A 17,998-nucleotide genomic window follows, 5' to 3' on the forward strand; every position below is an offset into this window, starting at 1 on the left:
AAATGGGCTGCATTTTGCCATTTTCAGGTTTATGTTTCAAATGTAAAAAGCTATAATTGTTTGAGGCCTCTATATGTTAAGCGCTGTACTTAACAGAACAGTCTTCAGTGTCTGAATCTGTTTAACTCAAAGAGGAAATAACAAATGATCACCTCTCCACAATGTAAGTCGTTTCAAAAAAGGCCCTTGTTTTGGTTTCATCTCATGCATTTTGACTGACAGCCTCTGAACACTCGGCTCTCCTTGAGCGTCCATTCTCCACACGTAATTACCCATAATCACTTGTACATCCTGAAGAGGATTTGCTTCAGTGAAAGGCTTCAAGAGCCAGGGACAAATGCAGGCCTCTCTCCACTTTAAGTGGCAAAATCAGAGGGGAAAAAAAGAAAATCAATGTGGTCAACATCTCGATGGGTCGGAGACAGATAGACCTTCATCTGAGCGCGCCTTTCATTCTTCTCTGTGTGTAACATTGCGACACTTACTTTTTCTTTTGCAAGACCTTCATCCACAATTATTCCTCCAGTGCTCTCTTTATTTTCACTGCCCTTTTAAAGCATTTAGTTGGAGTGTAACTTCACAATTTATTACCGCTGCCAAGAAAATATTTCATATCCAGATATGCAATAAACACTGTTATCATTAATAGTCCTATTCAGCACAAGAATTCAAACAGAGACAGTCGCACGCTGCTCACCGAATGCATGTTTTCTTAGAGCAATACATTAAATGCATGAAATATTAGTGATTTTGTGTGTAGACTGTAAATGAAGATCCATAAGATCAATGTTACGCTGACATATCATAGTTCATGATAATAATTGAAAAATCTATCCATTTCATTGAATGGTCAATCATGCTGGCCAACAATAAAGATTTTATTTTGCCCGGACAATATTTTTACTGACTTCAACAAAAAAATAATTTTATTTTAATCATTTGTTATATGCATTTTTCAGGATTTAAAAAACAATAAAACAATAGTATTATTACAATAAAAAAAAAGAGATATTTTCATGATACATGATTTGTCAATTTGAATAAGGACTGGAAATTCTATGGCTATAATGTAATACATGTGGATATGAATGAATTCATAGCTTGCATTCTGCTGAAAAATTATACACTGTAAAAAAAAAAAAAAAGTGACATTTACAGTAAAATCCCGGCAGCTGTGGTTGCCAGAACTTCACTGTAATAAATATGGTAGCAACCTTTTAGGTTTTACAGACTTAACTTAAATTCACAATAAAATACCGTATTTCATTAACTGATGTAATGTTAATAAACCAACATATTGAAGTACTAATATCTGTTTTGAACCATTGTAATGCACTGATAACCACCAAAAACTGGTGGTGATGAGAAAGTCACATGCTGAACCAAAGCTAATCACAAACAGCTTTTCTACGAGCTGAGGAGGACAATACTTATATATAGAAGGTGCACACAGTGTCATTCACACAAACACTAAACACCATCATGGTGACTGACACGATACTGAAATAATGCAATAAACATTGATTTAACAACATTAGATGTAAGATTAAACCCTACACAACTGATAAGAAAAAACTAAGAAGAAACATGTTATTTCAACAAAAAAACATCAATGTTACGCTGACATATCATAGTTCATGATAATAATTGAAAAATCTATCCATTTCATTGAATGGTCAATCATGCTGGCCAACAATAAAGATTTTATTTTGCCCGGACAATATTTTTACTGACTTCAACAAAAAAATAATTTTATTTTAATCATTTGTTATATGCATTTTTCAGGATTTAAAAAACAATAAAACAATAGTATTATTACAATAAAAAAAAAGAGATATTTTCATGATACATGATTTGTCAATTTGAATAAGGACTGGAAATTCTATGGCTATAATGTAATACATGTGGATATGAATGAATTCATAGCTTGCATTCTGCTGAAAAATTATACACTGTAAAAAAAAAAAAAAAAGTGACATTTACAGTAAAATCCCGGCAGCTGTGGTTGCCAGAACTTCACTGTAATAAATATGGTAGCAACCTTTTAGGTTTTACAGACTTAACTTAAATTCACAATAAAATACCGTATTTCATTAACTGATGTAATGTTAATAAACCAACATATTGAAGTACTAATATCTGTTTTGAACCATTGTAATGCACTGATAACCACCAAAAACTGGTGGTGATGAGAAAGTCACATGCTGAACCAAAGCTAATCACAAACAGCTTTTCTACGAGCTGAGGAGGACAATACTTATATATAGAAGGTGCACACAGTGTCATTCACACAAACACTAAACACCATCATGGTGACTGACACGATACTGAAATAATGCAATAAACATTGATTTAACAACATTAGATGTAAGATTAAACCCTACACAACTGATAAGAAAAAACTAAGAAGAAACATGTTATTTCAACAACAAAAAAACATCAAATATGAAGTGTCATGCAGGGAATTCTGGGAGTGTCAATTTACGGTTTGTCACTGTAAATTATACAATGACTTTTTATTTTTCACTTCGAAAAACTATTTTTAACAGTATTTTACTGTAAAATTACATTAAATGTAATTACATTTATTCACCGAATATAGTATGGAAACTTACTGTTAACCAGTTAACAGGTTTTTACTGTAGCATTTTTACAGTCTTTTACTGTTTAAATCACAATCATTTTTTACAGTGTAGCATGTACTGCAAAACATTATATTAGCTTATATTGGTCAACCCGTTTTAACATGCTTCCAGGATATGACAAATCATTTGTGCAATTTGACAAAACTTCATCTATGTCAGCCAGAATCACAATCATTTGAAATCAAATGTTCAGATGATAAAACAAATGTACATGCATCAACAAGAACAAGTTCGACAGGTGAAGTGAAATGTCCATGAAGTTGACCAGCTTCACCAGTCTAGTCTTGGAAAACAAGCCAAACCAGCACTAACCAGTGAGGAAATTCATACTGCTCTAATCTAGTCTGTACACTATCAGTATCAGAGATGAGAAAATCCAGACAAATGAAGAGAGAAAATGATCATTGATGAGTGTCTGTGCAAAGACCGCGAGGATCCAAATGAAAGAATATTTACAAGACATTTATGAGAAGGAAAAAATTAATTATTAACACCCACTTCACTCCTGTTACAAAGCCCAAATCTCACATTCAGAACGCTAAAACAAGAACAAACTTCAAAACTAATTAGTAAACAAATATTATATTTCAGCAAACCACTAATGTCATCAAGATATATTCATCTTGTCATTTAGTATGTTAGCACAAAATCAAAGCAGATGAACAGGACTGCTAATGAGACTCGTTAACGCAATACCAGCAAAAACCTACATACAGTAAATGATGAATATTTTTATTTAATGTCACAAAAAGCCCAGATTTGATTTATAATATATATACACTTACACAGTAACTAGATATATATATGGATATAGACATTCTACATGACTAGGATTTTTAAAAAAAGACCGAACCATATTTATTTGAACCAAGAATCATTTAATTACACTTCTAACAGCTCTAACACACTTGGTTTAACCGCTCAGATGCAACTATATAGGCCAATATACAAGACATATTGATCCATTTCTATGCGATTACGTACAAGGATACGGTTTAATGCTGCTTTTTGTAACCATAATAAAATACCTGCTTCAGTTTCACTTGAAAATAGCGATTTTCTATTAAATCGTAATGCCTGCTCCAAACTTTAGATTTAGCACAAGCACGTGCACAACAGTTATTTATCTGGAAAGTAAAGTCATGTAACTCATTTAAAGGTCCAATGAACAAAACACGAAACACTCCACAGACCCATTTAAACATGATTCCTCATGGGGCAGCTTTTTAATGGCAGCACAGCTTCGTGTGAAAACTGAATTATGCATTCAGACTAAAGATCTCTGTGCTACTTTTAAGGGTTGCCTTATGGAGAAAAGCCCTGAGGACAGTTTTTCTGCATGCTTACCGCCTTGGGTAAATGTAAAAACACATAAAACTCAAGTGTGTGGGGGTTTTTTTTATGATGAAACACTTTGCTGTGTCTCAGATTCCAAACAGCTGATAAAAACATGACAATAATCCACAAGTAATCCACACCACTCCAGTCCATTAACTAACGTCTTGTGAAGCCAAAAGATGTTTCTAAGAAACAAATCTATCATTAAGGCGTTTTAACTTTAAATCGTCTCTTCTGGCTAAAATGCCAAAGTCCATAATCCATAATAACACTTCCTCCAGTGATAAAATCCATCTCCTGTTGTCTCTCACATCAAAATCCAGCCACATACGTGTTTAGTGCTGTTTAAACGCTGCTTGATCTGTGCAGATTTCTCTCCTGATTCAGACCACTGGAGGAAGTGTTATTATGGATTATGGACTCGTATTTTAGCCAGAAGTGATGGTTTAAAGTTAAAGGGATAGTTCACCCAAAAATGAAAACGAGGATTTGTAAAGAAAAATGTCGGAGGATTTCGATACAAACCAAGAGGAGACAGGTTTTCCTTTGCTAAACAAAGGAAACCTTTCTTCCTTTGCTCCTGTAAACAAAACTTATAGTATTCTCACCGGAGCTTATGCTACGCCAGATCATCTGCTGGACGCCACTCTCTCGTGTACACGTGTACCAGTGAGCGGAAGCTAGAGATCACAGTTAATAAGGTTTTAAATATTGATATATTTAAGGTCCCCCTTTTTATGATGGCTTTGTGCAGTTTACTATTGAATATCACCCATTCACTGCCATTAGTAAGCTTGGAAGAGCCTGGACATTTTTAAATATAGCTCCGATTGGATTCATCTGAAAGAAGGAAGTCATATACACCTAGGATGGCTTGAGGGGGAGTAAATTATGGGTTAATTTTCATTTTTGGGTGAACTATATCTTTTAAGAAATCTTAATGAGGGTTTCTTTTCCCCCAGACACGCATGCTTTTGTCTTCTCCAGATGTTAACTGGTGGACTGGAGTGCTGTGGATTACTTGTGGATTACTGTGATGTTTTTATCAGCTCTCATTCTGACGGCACCCATTCACTACAGAGCATCCATTGCTGAGACACTGATGCAATGCTGCATTTCTCCAAATCTGATGAAGAAACAAACTCATCCTAATCTTGGTCGGCCTGAGAGTAAGTGAATGTTCAGCAAGATTTCATTTTTAGGTAAACTATTTCTTTAACAATCTATGACCCATAAACTGCAACCATCCATCACTGTAATAGAGAATAAAGCCTCAAACATATTAGTTAGAAATCAATAAAGGAATTATAGCTGTACAATGTGACCTAATGGCCTTTCTCGGCTGGAAAGTCCAGATCCAAATAATGACGAATGGTTACACAATGAAGAAACAGGAATAGGTTACTTTAGTGAAAGATCTTCCCATCATAGCTCAGCACTCTTACGAACGCCCTCTGCAGCATTTCCCATGGTGCATTTGAAAACCAAATGTGGCATCTCTGGAAAAGAGCTGCTGTAATCCGAAGCGCTTTACTGAAACAGTGACGGTAACATGGCGAGTGACAGCAGCCCTGCATATTTGATGCTTTATCTCTCCTGATGGCCCGCTTTTCATTTCACTCTTTTAAAAGTACTTAACCTGAGGATTTCACTTAGACATGCATTTCAAGTGATGCCAAAGAATGCATGCATTTCAGACACATTCTGTTTATTTGCTCTCAAATAAAACTGAATAATAAAGGAAGAATATGCATTGAAAAAAAAGAAAAAAAATGTGTGCAAAAGGAAGTGAGGATACGTGATTCCAAATGAACACTATAAATCTATTTCTCTTTTTCAGGTAGTAGGTAATGAGTTGCTGGGGTTTTTGAATAAATGAAAATGAACAAAGCAAAATAAAAAGCCATATTGTGCTTCCTTTGCCAGTTTTTAATAGCAGGGTTTCACAAATTCAATCTTCCTCATAGCTGAATAAGAAACAAATGCAAAACAGAGCTCCTCATGCACACCAGTTTCTCTAAGCCCAAAAAAGCAGGAGGATTATTTCCTCATATTGCCTTGTCGGGTTTAGGTACAGCAATAAGATGTTTTGCTCCTCGGGAAATAAACAGACATCAGCTTAAACAGTCCGAACATATACACTGGATGCAAAAAAGTTAAGCTACACTTAAAATGTATGCACTTCATTACATGACAAAATATCAAAGAAAGTGCACTCAAATGCTTCACTTCATAGGGGTGTAATGATAGTCAAACCGAACCGAAAAACCGCGATACACCTCCCACAGTACGTACCGCAAACATTCATGCACTATATAGCATGTAGGCTGAATCCCAACAGATTATCAGAGCAGATCAGTCATTTTAAAACTTTCTGTGAGACTGAATAAAAGTAGGCTGTATTGAAGCACTCTCTAGTGTGCATGTGTCATTTACTGGCAACTGGCTGAAAGCATGAAATAAATAAACCATTTATCATTACAATGACGACTGTAAATAACGTAAATAAATAACGTATGACACAGTCGCCCAAAGTGTGGTCACATGACCTGCAATCGCGTGGCCTTTTAGCCTGTTATGAATTCACATAACCGTTCCTGGATGGTTTAGTCAGCTACTTACAAAACCATTTTTACCCCGACAGTTTCACCCCAATTCACACATTCAAGGAGGCAATTCCAACGACCATTACGAGTTTCATGCGGTCTGAATGGGTTCAACACAGGGTCTCCCTACAAACATACATTACACATCATGAACTCTCTCGGATGACTGGAGAAACGTCTTAAAAAGAAATGGAAAACCTTGGTGCTTATGAAAAACATTTCCTAGTTTGGATGGGCGATATTTTTAAGATGACAAACGGTCGTTTGGGTGAGCAGATAATCCAGGTGACAAGTGCACAGCGTTTGCGTACTAATCAGAGCACGCAATACTGAAGAACTCTGTACTCGCTCCTGATTGGTCAGCACGTGACAACTCTCATTCATCATTGGCTGTTTAGACTGTCCATCACAAATATTCAAGTTGATTCTCATTATACGTGACCCTGGACCACAAAAAACAGACTTATGTGTCAATTTCACACCATGTGAAAGCTGAATGAATAAGTTGTCCATTGATGTATGGTTTGTTAGGATAGGACGTTTTTGGCTGAGATACAACTATTTGAAAATATGGAATCTGAGTGTGCAAAAAAATCTAAATATTGAGAAAATCGCCTTTAAAATTGTCCAAATAGAGTCTTTAGCAATGCATACTACTAATCAAAAATTAAGTTTTGATATATTTACGGTAGGAAATTTGCAAAATATCTTCATGGAACATGATCTTTACATAAAATCCTAATGATTTTTGGCATAAAAGAAAAACTGCTTTTGTGCTCCAGGGTCACGTATTTTTTTGCAGGAGCATAAACAGTGATCATTCAACACAAAATATCACGCTTCACAGTTTGAAACCGCTCGAAAACCCTTCAAGTATCCATCAGTTGTGGAAAACAATAATTCTGCGGTTTTTGTTATGAATGTCTTTGAATATCTTGCGCATTAGTATAGTAAAGCATATGGCACTGCTGACATTAATAATGCGCAGATGAAGTAATTATAAGTTATAGGTGCATTAAGTGGTCTAATGATGACAAAGTTTGGGCGAAGACAGTGAGTAGCATGAAATTTTGTGAAGTGAAGGATCATTTTGCGAATCGGCAGCGAGAGGAGAATTGATGGATGTGAGCAGCCTCAACCTACTATATCTCACTGCTGCTTCTGTTCAAGAACCGTGGGACACCTCGAGTGCTGACAGTAACCAGGCCAAATTGGCTCCGGAACGCAGCTTGGGTTCCACCATCGGTGAGGGGGGTCTTAGAAATGGCTATATATCTGGGTTGGGGGTCGGCAGGTCTTGTACGCTGGAGACAAGCGGCTCAAATGTGGCTGCATCATTACCAGCTTGATGAGAACCTGCTGCGAAACCTGATAGAAGGACTAGAGATGATCGTTTGGCCCAGGGTTATTATAGATAACACATCTAAAACCGTAAAAAATGTCATTACTTGAAATAAATGTTGACTGGAATAAAATAAAATATTGAAAAAGGCAATATTTCTCATTTTCATTAAGTTGGATGTACTAAAATAACTAAAACTGAAATTAAAATGAATTAAAAATGAAAAATGTAATACTTTTCCATTTCTATACAGCGGAAAATGACTAAGCGAGGTTTTATAATGATGATAAAACAAGAGTTTTTCCACCTTAATATTTCCAGTCTGCCAATTTAATCCCAGTTTCATGCAGTCAGTGCAGAACAGAAATGGATCTCGCTGTCTGATCAACGGGTTACTGCTAGCATTATGAAAATGAGTAAAAATGATTGGTGCTCAAACCCTTTAGCTTTAACAAACACACCATCCGGAGCTTTAAAATGCGTGTTATGTTAAATCTCTTCCAGGATTAGACTCAACTCTACTCCTCAGAGATAAAAAAAAAAAGGATTGTGGAGCTGCATATTGGGGAATTATAATTTTTTGAGGATTTTTTTTTCCTCTTGAGACCTGTGACAGTACTGCAAATGCTAAAACACCTCACTGCTTATATCATTTGTCTCGACTGAATGCTTTTAATATATTTCTTCGTGTGTCCTTTTTGAATATAGAGGAGTCTGAGGCTAGACGTCATGAATATTTTTCATAAATGTCAAAACAATGGTCCAACAATTGTTTTTTTTGTCCTATAATTGAATAAATTAAATCTAAACAGAAAAGTTAAAAAAACAACAACAAAAAACAACTAAATTACTAAAATATAAATATTAGAATTTTTATTAAATATCAAATTGAAAGATTGAACATAATTGTCATTTTTATCAATTATTTTCTTTGCAAAATTAATATTGTTAAATTATTGTAAACAATTAATTGAATTACTTTTGGGTTTGCCATAAAAAAACGTTGCGATTTTTTTTTTTAAGCCTGTATTTGGCCATATAATAGCATATTCTGATTGTGACAATATGTTCTAATATAAAACTTGAAGTTTTTCTTGTGCAATAAGGTGGACATGTTTTTTCTAGTTAAGGTTTGTGAGTAAATGTGAGAAACATTTACTAAAATAAACAGTGTGCCAACTCCAAATGTAAAAGCTTCTTTTAACCGCAGTCTATGTCATTGTGATGTGAGATTTTAGATATTTAGATATAACTGCTCGGGAGGTGAGTTGCAAATGATCTGAAAATAAGTTGGCTTCAGAAGCGAACAGGATAACAATCCCACTCCTCTACGTTACTCGTTTAAACGCCCCTACGGGACGAGTGCAGAGATGCTGCTGAAGTTGGAGCGGTTTGATGATATATTGTGTTTGTTTCTGCGTGCGTGTGGTGGAGAGAAAGAGAGAGGACTCTGCGCTGAAGGCATGTCTCTTTGCAGGAAAATTAAGTGTCTGTGCAGCGCCTGAGACATCCACACTACCCACCCTCCATAATTTGGTGTCAGGCCTTCTGCTCATTAATTTTACTGCAGCGTTTCCAGAAGGCCTCTGGAGCGATGCGTGTGGGGTAGACAGTCCTGCTCCTGCCATAAAAACGCAACCATGCCAGGCAAATACACGCTTGAAAATACAGCGAGCCGTCGGCAAACACACGGGGTCGCCTGTAAATATATATCTGATGGCGCTTTTGCTTTATTTCTGTCCTAGAGAGTGAGGACTGTCACAGTATATGTGATCTTCTAATAAAAATAGACTGCAAAAATAAATAAAAAATTGCACTGATGCTTGTACCAACAAATACAGCCACAAATACAACATTGTTTTTATTACTGGTGACTAAAATTAAAACTAATACAAATGGTTTCCAATAATTTAAATAAAGCTGAAGTGAAATAAAATGTAAATATTCTATGAACAACTTAAACTTGAAAAGCTTAAGCAAAAGCTAGCCTGAAAGTTTGAAGTAATTTTGAAGTTTGAAAGGATAGATGGGTTGCCCGGGTGTTCTGGATGGTTGCTAAGGTGTTACTGCTAGGGTGTTCTGGATGGTTGCTAAGGTGTTACTGTGCGGTTGCTAGGGGGTTCTGGATGGTTGCTAAGGTATTACTGCTAGGGTGTTCTGGATGGTTGCTAAGGTGTTACTGTGTGGTTGCTAGGGTGTTCTGGATGGTTGCTAAGGTGTTACTGCTAGGGTGTTCTGGATGGCTGGTAAGGTGTTACGGTGAGGTTGCTAGGGTGTTCTGGATGGTTGCCAAGTTGTTACTGTGCGGTTGCTAGGGTGTTCTGGATGGTTGCTAAGGTGTTACTGTGCAGTTGCTAGGGTGTTCTGGATAGTTGCAAAGTGGTTAAAGTGTTGCTATGTGGTTGCTAGGGTTTTCTGGGTTGTTGCTATGCATTTGAAAATAAGTTGAATACAAAAAATTACTAAAATAGAAACATAAATAAATGAAGTATAAATAGGCATATTTTACAAATAACTGAAAGATTGTATCTAATTGTTACTTTTATTTATTATTTTATACATTTTATTTGTATTTATCTTTTTTTTTATATTATTGTAAAAGTATTATTGTTAGATTATTGTATGCAATTCATTGAATTTACCAAGAATGTATAGCTTTTGTTGCTAATATGACATAAAATCAAAAATAAATAAATAAACCAAACTCAAATTAAAATGAAAACTGAAAATATACAACTAAAAGCGAATAAATACCAAAATATATACATACTATTAAAATATCTCTGGGTGGCAAGTTTGTTGAATTACTAGTTTTATGGTTTTAACTGCATGTCCAGATTCATGACTTTCAAAAGAACAGACATTAGGCTTTAATTGGCCTTCAAAAAAGAAACTGCAGTAAGGCTGCGTGGGTCATATTAAGCTTTGACCTTTAATTTTATGCGTTTAATTTTAGCTTAACTACAAAATGACACAGCACGTACCACTCTGAACAAAATCTGCACAAAGAACCTTGAATTTTGGTCGTCAATTAGAGAAGCATGTATAGATGAGAGTTTTTAAAGTTTCTGAAAGGGCAGAGACGGGATGCTTGTGACAGATGGTAAACTGAAGTCAGACGTCTTTGCTTGGGCTCATGCAAAACAAAAAAAGAGACCAGGTGATTGTCAGCGCATTGTTTATCAGTTTAATTTATGCAGCGTAAACAATAGCCAGTGAAAAGCCTTCTGCTCATTCATTACTTAATGACAGTATCCATATCTGTGCTGCACTCTTGTTAGATGATCTGTCAGACATTGTTTCATGTATAAACCTATAAAAGATCCGTTTGGGTTAAAGAAAGCTAAATGATATACTTAAGTTTGTCAACCAGTAAGTCATGTATATTTATGTATATTTTTAGTTGTTTGAACTGGAAAAACATACAGAACACACCATTAGCTAATCAGATAAGGGAGACTGTGGAGATGTGACGCAAAGTAAAAAATAAAAAAAAAGATGTAAAGACCAGTTCAATCAACATGATCAGCTGGGTTATTTAGGGCTCAGAGGTTCAGCTTAATTACAAAATGAATCAACTACAGCCAAAATGCTTGTCAGTAAGGGCTGATGCGTATGTTTTTCACTGCCAGTAGGTGGCAGTGTGGGATACCCTGAGTTGTGAGGGCATGAGTGGTCTACAATGAATTAAACAGCCTGCATCAGTGCCGTTTATACTATATGGTGATCTATTATGATCTATTAAGATCTAGAGTAAAAAGAAGCATGCCAATATTTTCTATAAAAATTCTGAGAAGTGACTTGGATAAATATATCAGAAAATCACCAATGAATTATATATTTTTTTGATATTTTTAATTATATATATATATATAAAATTGTATATATTAGATTTTTAAAAATTGATATATATATATAATATATATGTGTGTGTGTGTGTGTGTGTGTGTGTGTAAATTGTTTAAATATATCAAACATTTATTACATAAAATCATTTATATATTATTTTATTATATATAATATTATATATTATTTTAATATTTTCTGCAAAGTACACTTCTCATCTGATTATGCAGTATGCAGTATTTTTGCCATACAAACGAGGTCATTTGCATGCTGTATTACTGCAATTTACAATGGTGCAGTTCTGTATGTGATCATGCAACAGAATTGCTGTTGTACTCCGTCCAATTTATTACACTTGTACTAGAGTTAAACAATTGCATTCGTGTTTTTGTTAGGAAAGGCTGAACCGCATGCACTCCGTGTGCAATGACTTGAAAAAGAATAAATGATGTGCCTTGAAACTGTTAAACTAGAGCCGCAGTTCTCAGCTGTCAGCGTGACTGCATCAAAAATAATGATATGTTGTTATGGTTTGTTGTACTTGGACACAATAGATAAGATGATGAGTAATTGTCTGCACAGGACACACAGCTTTATTCTGAGTTGAATCCTGTAGAAGTGTTAAAAACACCACTTGTCATTTATTTTAAATGAAAGACATACTCTTGACACCTGACCTGCAAAGTCTGTAATCCTTACCAACTCTTGCTAGTTTTTGGGCCGTTCATTGGTACATTCGGATCAAGGAGAAACTTCCAAGAGTTTTTCCAACTGCTCAGAGATGCAGACACCATTGCAGGCTCATGAGTTTTTAAATTACTCGAGAATTTCCCAGATTCCTTCCATTCTGCTAACATTTCTTCATCTTCCACATTGCCAGATTTGGATTTAACATTACGATTTGGTTTTGGTTGTATCTTCGCCATTTTGCATGCATCACTCCATCGCTTCTGTTGTGGTTTCTGTTGATCTCTATCCGAGTACATTTGCTTTCTTATCTTTGGAGTGTCATAATCACAGATTCATCCTCATCCTTCCCGTGCTTTGAGTCAAGGTCTATCTTCATGAACCTCCAGGACTTGGTAGTTAGAACTGATTTTCAGCTTCAAGTCTTTGAGCGAAGCAGAAGGTAAATTATAGATGCGTTTGTGTTTGGACCAAAGAATCAGGTCTTGTGCATTGAATGACTTCGGCTTTGCATCAACCCACGAGGCGTTCTCCATGTTCTTTGGTGGTTGTGGGTTTGACATTTTCCACGATCGACCCCACTCTGACCTGCTCTCGATCTGGACTGATTTGAGCGTCGCATGGCTCTTGACATCAGACGTCAGGTGAAAATTGAAATAACATTAACCTTGACTTTGATAAAACTCTGTGCTGGTGAACAACCAAGAATTATCCAAATCTAGCACTTCTTTTTTCATAAGATCAGCAAGTCCAGGACCATCAAACCTCTTCTTAACCCTCCATGAGTCATTACACTCATTTGCAGGATATCGTTCTTTGAAGGTTTGAGAATCAAATGATCAGCTAAATGCATTCAATGCCCTGCAAAGTTCCTTTCTGCCTTTGATTTCCATCGATTTCTCAAACCACGTATGTTCAGGCAGAAGATCCTCTAAGGTGGAGAAGATTCTCCAAGAATCAGTCCATGCAGTCATGGAGGGTCTATCATGATGGCGCAGATGAGTTGATGACATCCACGACTGTTCCCAGGATCATGCCATGTATCTTGCATACGTATGTTGACATACCGGCTCAATTGATGCACCTGCCACCTGTCTTTCCAGAAAATGCTGACTTCTCGTAGACCTCCAGGACTCGGCCCAGGCTCGAACCCCAGCTGGTCCATTATGCGGGGTATCTTCATTTTCTCGTACTCTTCTAATAGGTCAGGGTTGAGCACTGGTGGGCCAACCCTGCAGCCATAAACCGCCGTCTTGTTTGAGAGTAAAGTTGGTGAACCTCCAAGAATCGGTCCATTCGGTGAGAGTTTGTGAGAACTGCAAAGGTGGACGTCTCTGGTTCCTCAAGGCTCTTTCTTCTCTACGCTGGTGTTTCAGCATCTTCCAAGAATCCTTCCAGTCCAATTGCTGTGAGAAGTGACACCCCTCTTGCCGCTTCTGGCTTTTTGGCAAAGCAAGTATGTCAAATTTGACATGTTCACTTTGTTGGTCGTGTGGTTTCAATGATTCAACCTTCACTTCCACCTCTTTATTTATCTCTTCTTTATACTCCGACAAATTATTTATGGTCGTCCATGATTTTTCCCACTCTGACAGCTGTGCATCCCTCCCACTGAACTGAAAGCTCCATGGAATTACGTGCTTCATCTCTCTAGACACATTCATTATCACGTTGCAGATGTCGGGTTGCAGCTCCTCAGGCGCCATCGCTTGAGACTGGATTGATTTCATCTCCTTCTCTGATGTGGTTTTTGCAACTCTCCAAGATTCACTCCAACCTGAATTATTTGTAGTTGTAGACTTCACATGAAGCTGCTTCTTAAAGTGCATCCAAGAATGATTCCATGATAATTCAGGTTGTTTTCCCTCATTAGCTGTGGGCTGAATTAAATCAGACTTAACATCTTCTTTTACAGGCTTCGTTGACTTCCAGGACTTATTCCAGTCTGATGCACTTTCCTCATTTCGATCCCCCTGCATGATGGTAAATTTGTTGCAATCACTTTTGTTTGTGTTTTCATGACACTCTTTTCTTTTCTGATTGAATATCCGAGACTTTTCCCATTCTGGAGTGACTAAAGCCTGAGTTACCTGCATGCGCGAGTCCGCTAGTGTCCGCTATGGTACGCATGACGTAAAAATTGTCATCGGAGAGTGTGTGCGGAGGCTCCGCGCGGACATCCGCGTGCCTCTCATTTTTGGTGACCGCGCGTACTTGTCCATATATTTTTGTCAGTAGGCTACAAAAGCTATAAGCAAAGCAATTGCTCATGCGGAAAGTATAACACAGGCTTAAGTCTTGTTGAATGTGTTCAGAGTCTAAAGCTTTGCTGAATTTCTCCCATAGAAACGTGTCATTGGAGCTCATATTGCTGCTTGCATCAAACCCAAGGTCAAACCAGGGTTTTCCATCAGTGCTTGGCTGAAAACTGAGAAACTTCCATGATTGCCCCCAGTCGAATGCACAGGGAATTTCTTTAGATTGCGGCAAAGGCTGCGAGAACTTCCAAGACTTCGCCCACACCATCAACCCCAGGCAGCTTTCACTGAGGTGACATAACAGGGCCAGTTTATTGGCTTTGGTTGTTTTTGTCGAGCCCAACTTCCTCTGAATCCGACTGCTCTGGAAGCCTTGTGGCCTGCCAAGATGCGTCTTTTTAACTTTGTGCGCATCAAGAGTCGATTCTTCAAGAAGCTTTGCTTTTTTCTCCAGTCTTTTAGGGGGTTTTATCTTGGAGGACATGCGCGCCTGCCAATCCTGATTGATTTTATGAAAAGTTAAATTGGCACGGACAACAGATGAAAAGACTTCTCATTAGTTATGAAATGTGTGCCTCTTTTGTTTTAACAGATTAATTAAAGATGGCTGCAGTTATTAAAATTAATATTTACACAATTTAGGCAATTAAAGTTGAAGCGACCACAAGCTCATTATCGTTCTGAATGGCCTTATTATGTGCAAACAGAATAGACAGAGAGGCAGTTGGGATCAAACTGCATTCATGCAATATTAGAGTTACTGTAATTATGATATGACTCAGAGAACTGTTCTTGTCTTCTTCAGAAATGATGATTTTTTTATGGCAACGCTCAAAATGCATCGATGAGCAGCTTGTAATTATGAGTGAAACTAATAATTACAGTAATTATGACATGGTGTAAGTACAGCAATAGCATATTCATGAATATTACAAAACTTTATGGAATGGAATTTGTTACAAATATTTACATCATATATTTACCATATATTTTATGTGGCCAAAATTGATTTATTTAAAATCTATGTATTTAGATTTATTTAAAATCTATTTTAAATAAATGCTAAATATATGTTGTGAAACAGTGAAGCTCAATTAACTATATTTTTTAAATAGAAAATATATTTAGTTTCAACCTTCACACATCAAAATATATTTTAAATGTATTTCAGGGGCAAGAAAATATAAGAATTTCTAATCTTACAGTAGCATAGTTTTTTTAACCTTGTAATGCTTTCTTTTTTTAAAATGCATTATATGTTCACATGTGTTAAAGACAACAAATAAAGTTTTTCTTCATATATGAGAATGTATTTTCTGGGATTGAAATATATAGGGCAAATCTATTTTTAAATGCTTTAAATACATACATTTATATTTTCAAAAATATACAAAAAATTGCCAAAAAATATTTTGGTAGAAAATCTATTAACATAATTTTTAGCAAATATATATTTGGGCCATTTATTTATATAATTTGACATATATTTTAAATAAAATGTATATATATTTTTATAAAATGTAAAAAAAAATTCATTTTTACTTTATTTTTTCTTTTCTTTTTTTTTGCCTTACAGGGCTGCTTTTAGAGAACTGCAAATGCCTCAAATACATTTTTAATTTTTAATAATTTAATTTAAGGACATTTTTTGAGCCACACTGTTGTATTGTAAATACCGAGTTGGCCATTATAAAGAGTTTTTCTGATTGACAAATGCAAGAAAATGAGAGGTTCGGCAGGTCCTCACCTTTCCAGAGCACTCTTCCGCATCCTCTCCTCTTCCAGCTGCCATTTCTGTCGATACTCCCTCAGTCTGATTTCCCAGACATCCTTCATAATTGAAGCGCCACATACTAACACCTCTGCAGTTTTTTTCCCCATTATTGTAGAGACTCCTGCTGTAAGCAGAGATGAGGCTGTCAGTGGATGAAGGGGATTGGATTTAACAAGATTGCAATGTTCCTTTGCATAAACTAACCATAAAATATGCATTTGTTTACAATAGCTCATTGAGGAGCATGCATTTGATTAAGCTTTTTCATTTAACCAGGACAGGCAATTAAATATAAACACAGAACAAAACAAATGCAGACAAAAAATGCTATTTGTAACATGTGCACATCATATAATGCATTCAGCAGGGAATCATCACTTATCAGGCAAAAACAATACCACATGAAATTGCTTCCGTGATTAATTCTAAAATAGCATTACTGATTTGTACTTTCATGCTATGTTTAAAAGCAATAACATTTTGTTTATTCCTAGCTATATTAATTGTAATTTCATGAGCGCACTGCATCCACTACTGCTGTCCTGTCAACATAACAAAAGTGTATTCCTGTGCATAAATTATTAATTAAAAAAAAAAAAAAAAGCTTGCTCACCCGTCTGGCTGTTCTCTGTCAAAATAAGCATCTGGAATCAGAAGCAGCTCTTATAAATGTCAATTGTAACTAAACTGGCCCGTGTAACCAGGGCTCTTGACCTGAACATGCTGTTTTGTCACCCTTGTAGATAATGATTAAAGTGGTGTCAGATTTCAAAATGAAAATGAGTTTTATCATGATGAGCGCTGATGATGGAGCTGATAATTAATACACAGCATTTAGGTAGTACATGACACAGTTGATCATTAAAAGTGGGTTTTATTTGATTCCTTTTAATTTGGATGGAAGGATCAAGTACAGTGTTTTACAGTGTTGTGCTCAATATAGCCACCGTGCCACTAGAGCATGATGTTTGCAACAGTTACAGGTTAAAGTATGTTATAAATGTACAATCAGTATACGGACTAGGCGTACAGTTGTGAGTATAAATAGCCACAAACAAGTAATTCCTTTAACGGAACAGTTCACCCAAAAATGAAAATGATGAGTTTGTTTCTTCATCAGATTTGGAGAAATGTAGCATTGCATCAGTGTCTCAGCAATGGATGCTCTGCAGTGAATGGGTGCCGTCAGAATGAGAGCTGATAAAAACATCACAATAATCCACAAGTAACCCACAGCACTCCAGTCCATCAGTTAATGCCTTATGAAGCCAAATGCTGCGTGTTTGTAAGAAACAAATCCATCACTAAGAAGATTTTAACTTCAAACCTTTGCTTCTGACTAGAGTCCATAATCCATATGCTTCCTTCAGCGAAAAGAAATCTGTACAGATTTCTCTCCTGATTCAGACCAGATGACTCATATTTTAGCTCTGAGCAACGATTTGAAGTTAAAAACATCTTAACAATGGATTTGTTTCTTACAAACATGCAGCTTTTGTCTT

General features: G+C 36.2%; 1 protein-coding gene across 1 annotated transcript; it reads right to left on the minus strand.

Annotated features, from left to right (window-relative positions):
- Positions 1–12,413: 12,413 nt before the first annotated feature.
- LOC107548984 (uncharacterized) lies at positions 12,414–16,605 on the minus strand. Its single transcript, XM_071582276.1, is given in 5 exon segments — positions 12,414–12,787; positions 12,790–12,858; positions 12,860–14,538; positions 14,756–15,231; positions 16,470–16,605. Coding segments are annotated over 5 exon segments (2,673 nt in total). The 5' UTR covers positions 16,604–16,605; the 3' UTR covers positions 12,414–12,472.
- Positions 16,606–17,998: the final 1,393 nt, after the last annotated feature.

The sequence above is a fragment of the Sinocyclocheilus grahami genome, unplaced genomic scaffold, assembly GCF_001515645.1.
Source record: "Sinocyclocheilus grahami isolate Dianchi unplaced genomic scaffold, SAMN03320097.WGS_v1.1 scaffold359.1, whole genome shotgun sequence".
Taxonomy (NCBI): Eukaryota; Metazoa; Chordata; class Actinopteri; order Cypriniformes; family Cyprinidae; genus Sinocyclocheilus; species Sinocyclocheilus grahami.